Genomic DNA, 6,000 nt, shown 5'->3' with positions numbered 1-6,000 from the left:
ACCTTAATGCCATCTATGATAATTTTTTAAAGCATTGGTATTTTGTAGACTACTGATTTAAACAAGATCAAAAAGGCAATCAATATAAAATATTTTTAAATTTTCAACTTGAAATATTAAGATCACAGAACTAAATACAAAAATATTTAGACTGAATAAATAAATAAACTAAAACTAAATTAATTTAAAAAATACTTAGACTGGAGAAGACTTAAGAGAATAAAAGAATGTTCAAATATATGAAGGGATGCCATATATAAAAGGAAATGGACTTATTCTACTGAGACCCAGAAGCAAAAGTAGGATGTAGGAACAGATGTTACAGAGGCAAATTTAGATCTGGTATCAAATTATTGTTGTTCAATCATGTCCAACTTTTTGTGATCCCAATTTGACAAATTTTCCTTTGCCAACTCATTTCACAGATGAGGAAACTGAAGCACATAAGGTTAAATGACTTGCTCAGAATCACATAACTAGTGTCTCGGACTGCATTTGAAGTCAGGTCTTCCCAACTTCAAAGGTATTTGGTATTTGGGCATTCTAATTAATGAGTGCATGCAAACTCTCTGTAGTCAATAACAGAATATATTTCATATCCCACTTAGCTATCTACAATCAAAAAACCAAGGAATCTGAGTATTCTTCTATCTGCCTTCTTTCCAGATATTACAATGAGATTAGTAATCAGATCAATACTGTGATTGTTTCTAGAAAGACTGTAATAGGCTGCTCCACTGACAATTCCTGTGATTTCCCAGACCAAAATTCCCTTCACTAGCCCCCACTTTCTTATATGTGCTATCTATTCCTATTAAAATGTAAGTTTGCTAAGGACAGGGTATCCCCAGTACAGTGCCCATCACATAGTAGGAAATTAAGAAATATTTTCTATTTCTTCATTAATTTGTCATATATGCTCATTATAGAGGGGATATTTTTGTTCAGATAAAAGTTGAATTAGATCTCTTAAGTTCTTTCAATTTATATTTCTTGGGAGGAAAAATCTCTGTACATAAGATAGTAGTGCAAAAAGTACAAAGTAAGTAATTTTATATATAATTTATTTTAAAGAAAAGTGATAAAGATTTCCAGAAAAAAATTCATATAAAAACAAGTACTTCTTCAAATTCAGTCAGGTTATAGTTAAGAGAATGATGTGTGAATGAAAAGAGAAATGTATAGCCTGGAGAAATAGTAGAATTTACTATTTTTTCACATGTGGCTTTCAAAAATGTGTCAGTAATGAAACTCAGACTTTCTTAGTAAGCATTAAGATACAGTCAAAACCACATCTCTTTGCCTTTCTATTCCCAGAGCTTACCACATTGACTTGAACATGGGTACTTAATAAATATTTGCTTATTTTAATCTAACTTTTTAATGAATGTAAATTTTTTCCTCGAGTTGAGAAGTTTGCATGTCTTATTCCAAAAAAAATTAAAATTGCTTCCCAAAAGTGTTGAAACATAATTGTTCACAGAAACTAATCCATACAATTCCTGTTTTATTAAAAGACTTCTGTGTTTTTTATTTCATTTTACCAATGGAAGTACAAATTCAGAGAACAGCTCCTTAAGTCCTGCTGCTTCAAATTCCTTTAGTAACTCATCCAACGATGAATACTCTTTGACTTCAAATGCCAGGAACCTACATTATACAAGAGAAACTCATGAATATGCCTAGATTTGTCAGAATGTAATTATCAATTCAGTTGCTTTTTACAACAGTACTAAATTATACCTTTTGTGTTCCATCTGTACTTTTGTTTCAAAGAGTACACTAATCATTTTCTCTTTGCATTTCTTTCCGCTTGAGTCCACATCAACTTTGGAGGTTTTCTGAAGAATCAGGTATTCCTAAATGATAAATTAGGGCATTAAATACTTATCTTACCATGCTGGAGATTTAGTTTTAAAAGTCATAAACACACAAGGCTTATTTCCTGTATAAAAATATTCATTTTCTAGACCATCAGTTATGTCTGATTTTGCATACAGATGACAAGAAAAATCAGGTATTTCTATGCCATATCCATGGACTCAATGAATATTGGTTTAGAACATATTCAAAAAATTTTTGTCCCAAACTGTGATTCTTATTGAGCAAATTTCTACTTCCAGTACTAATGGCAATTGCTCAGGAACTTACAGTCCAAGAGTCACTCTAATGCAGGTCTTCTAAGTATAAGGGTAGCTTTCTATCTACTAAGCATACTATCTTCTCTTCAAATTGGTAGGATCTGACTTCAAATTAATATAGAATCTTTTTTGAAAATCTAAAAATAAATATATTTTTGCAGAATTCTAATATACAGAAAGGTTAAAAAGTCAACTCTGAAAATAAAATTTTATCAGTGTAATCAGTGTCTGAAATAAGACAAAGTAAAAGTAATTTTTAAAAAATGTTACTTTGATTTATTTAGAAGAACAAAACTGATTAATATACTATAACTGTTAAAAACTGTTGAATTTTAATAACAATTTTTCTCCTCTAGCTGGGAAAAGTCAACTAGAAAGAAAAATATATGGTGGGAGGTAAAGAACTAAGAGCAATTCTACCTCTCAAACTAAGTATCAATTATAAGACACAGACCACTCTTTCCAGTCAGTACAGACATCAAAAAAATGTCACACTGTTTCTTTTTAATTGGAAGAGGTGAGAAAAAAACTATTGCTTATCTTGAACATACTTTCCTATGTTTTCCTGAACCTATCTATGAGGAGCTATATATAAACATACATATGCATCTTTATAACATATTAAAATTAATATCTTATTACTTCAAGATATATTATTTCATTGATGTGAATGCTATTTCTATTAAAAAGTCTTTTCAGGTGTCACTGACCACAAAATTAACTACCTAGACTAACATTTTAGCAATAATCCTTGAATGAAAATCAAATATTGAGACAAAACTTAAATTCTCTCCAACACTGTAAGACATAGGAACAAGGTATATACATACAAAAATACATACATATATGCATCTTCATCTCTTGTAATATTTTCATCTCATATATTTCACCAGCCACTAATTTCAAATAGCATAAATAAAAACAAAAAATCTTCAAGCCTTCATAAGTTTGTTGTGTAACTAGTAGACAAAGACTTTCAAAGAAAATAAATGCTTATAACAACAGTAATATAGGCTACAGATATATCTCTAATAATTTGGCCATCCTCATTAAGTGCTATGAAATATTCTTTTATCCACCCATTTTTAATTAACAAAATAACAAAATTTTCATTCAATATTCAATTTTGGCACCTTGATACTATTTCTGTCTCCTTGAAGAAGAATGAGTATTATTTTGCCACAAAACATCAGTCTTCCAGCAAGTCTTAAATTTGAAGTCCACTTCTCCACAGTTTTGATATACTTAGTCTTTGCTCTCATGTGATCTAAATGCAAAAGGGTGATCCATGTTCCATCATCCATTATACTTTTTGACAAAGTACAATCTTCAGAGCTAACAATTGTTTCTGGCTGCCCGATGATGTGCTTGAGGTGTTGTTGAATCCAGAGAACAAGCTCATGTATCATCGGCTCAGACAAAAGATTTTTTGCTTGTTCAAGTAGCTTCTCTTTTATAACTATACATTGTGCCCTGGTAAGGTGCTCAGAGTTAACTGAGATTCCTGGTAGACAAGATGGGTAAGTAGCTGGTAAATGAAATGATAGTCTTAATGGTATATTTTCATCCAAAAATCCTTGTCCATTTGTGTTAATTCTGAATGAAACTCCATCTGTTTCTGAAAGAGATCCAAAATAATCAATTGTGCATAATTTAGTTTAGAAAGAACATTAATAACTTAAGAGTGTAGTCAATCAATAAATATTTAACAAGCACATCAGGCACTGTGTGCTGAGTACTGGAGACAGACCTTGACCTCAAGAAACTTACAATCTAAAGGGTAAGACAACATGCAAAGAAATATATACATAACAAGCTATATACAAGATAAATAGGATGTAATTAACAGAAGGATAGCACTGGAATTAAGAGTAAGGGAAAGCTTATTTCAAAATGTTTTACCATAATACAGTGTATCAACTTCCAAGTTATGAGGTATTACTGACTGGTAAGAAAGGTTTTATTTACAAATTATTTCCAACAAGCACTTAACAGTCAATTATACTGTCTACCTCAGTCTGACAAAAAATTAGAAGGTACTAATTCTTATAAGCTTTTCTTCTTGAACTTGGGTGAAAATACTAACTACCAATAACAAAAATTGGTCAAAGAAACTGCACATTATATATACAAGTTAAGGAAATAAAGTGGCATCATATCAGGAAACAAATAGACTGATGAATACTGAAATAGAAAAAAATAATCAAAGAAAATATGATTAAGTATATACATCAATGCTCCCAAAAAACCTTTTTTCTTTAAACAAATCCAAGTCAATATACCAGTATGTTAATATCATGAAAAAATTAGTGGATATCAACCAAACCCAAAGTTCTTTAATGTAATGGGCTGAGGTTTGAGCCGATGCACTGAGGTCCCAAGTACATGAGGCTAGATAGTAATTGGGCCATACTCTATTAATATACATGATTGGATAAAGAATGGTCCCTGCCCACTCTCAGTGCAAGTCCTGATGTGTTGTATAGGAAATGACGATTTTGGTGGGTGAAGGAAGAGAGAGAGGGAGGAAGACAAGCGGGGAGAGATTGGGCTGGGTTCGAGATTCCGAGCTGCTGGTTGTGTGGCTGCTGGTCGAGCTAGTTTCTTGACTCAACTGCACACATTGCTATCGCCGATTCTCTTCCACCTCCGATCCTTCTTCACTGAGAATAAAGACTGACGATTTTCCCCTAACCTGAATTCCTGTCTCGTGCTGATCTTAAAATACACGATCTTCGCACTTTAAGAATAAGGAAAAAAGCAGATACCAAGTATTAAAGAATCTGTTTTCTTTCAGATCTGCTCTGCTTCACCTCTTTGATGTGTTCTACCTCATTTCACCTCACTTTTCAAAAAAGTTGATAAAATGTCAGACTGATTCATTTTACAAGGGGCAGAAGTAAACAGATCAGAAAAGCAAAATACAACAGAACTGGGTATACAAATGAATTTCTTTGAAGTTCAAGTTGGTACCTATTTCAAACTCTTTCTCTGTATGCACATGTTTCATTTCTTTTTCACATGATAGGAAGACAAATGCCTCTCATTTTCATACTTGAAAATCATTTTCAGTCACTTTAGGACTCTCTAAGAAAGACTACTACAAGGCCAATTTAAAATAATTATAATTCCATTTTAAGATATGTGATATTAAAATCGTTTCCTTACATTAATAAGAGAAAATTTGTGATGAATACTGACTTCTTCAAATATTACTATTAAGAATTCTATGGAAAAAATGTGCCAAATGTGTGATGACCGCGTATTTTAAAATCAGCCAGAGTCAAGAATTCAGGTTAAGGGAAAATCCTGGATCTTTATTCTTTGTGGAGGTGAAGGGGAGATGGCGATAGGAAGTGAGATCAGTCGCAACAAGAACCCGACCAGCAGTCTCTCTGCCTCTCTCCCTCCACCCACCAAAATCGTCTCTACGTCATTTCCTATACAACACATCAAAACTTGCACAGAGAGTGGGCGGGGCCATTCTTTCTCCAAGCATATATTAACAGAGTATCATCCAATTACTATTTAGCCTCAGGTGCTTGGGACCACAGTGCAAAGATTCAAGCTTTCAGCCCATTACACAAATGACTACAATCTAAAAATAGTGATACACAATTTGTTAAATACAAGTGGAAATACAGGTTTTGATTGTCATCTAAACAATAATTCAAAGAGCAGATTCTAAGCTAATGGAGACAAATGTATCTACCTAATACCATACCTATCAAGACAGTACCTTTATGGATCCAAATTCCCAAGAAAGGTTGAAGCACTGTCTTTGTAATTTCTTGACTTGAACCAAAACATAACAAAGACAGACATGAGAAACAAGTTTTTAAAAAATAGGTTTGTCCTC

At 32.5% G+C, this 6,000-nt stretch overlaps 1 protein-coding gene across 2 annotated transcripts in view; it reads right to left on the bottom strand.

Moving 5' to 3' along the window:
- Window positions 1-475: 475 nt before the first annotated feature.
- RWDD3 (RWD domain containing 3) overlaps window positions 476-6,000 on the bottom strand; it is a 30,325-nt gene continuing 24,800 nt past the window's right edge. The window contains exons 2-4 of one of the 2 annotated variants that reach the window (XM_031967118.1): window positions 3,275-3,753; window positions 1,744-1,859; window positions 476-1,650 (exon numbers count right to left, since the gene is read on the bottom strand). In XM_031967118.1, coding sequence (XP_031822978.1) covers window positions 1,536-1,650; window positions 1,744-1,859; window positions 3,275-3,753 — 710 coding nt within the window. In that variant the 3' untranslated portion in view covers window positions 476-1,535. Of the gene's footprint in view, window positions 1,651-1,743; window positions 1,860-3,274; window positions 3,760-6,000 lie in introns of both variants that reach the window. The other variant, XM_031967117.1, reaches the window with a different exon arrangement.

Source organism: Sarcophilus harrisii, chromosome 4 (assembly GCF_902635505.1).
Source record: "Sarcophilus harrisii chromosome 4, mSarHar1.11, whole genome shotgun sequence".
Taxonomy (NCBI): domain Eukaryota; kingdom Metazoa; phylum Chordata; class Mammalia; order Dasyuromorphia; family Dasyuridae; genus Sarcophilus; species Sarcophilus harrisii.
The sequence above is the reverse complement of the archived record's forward strand: the minus strand, read 5'-3'. Positions and strand labels throughout refer to the sequence as shown.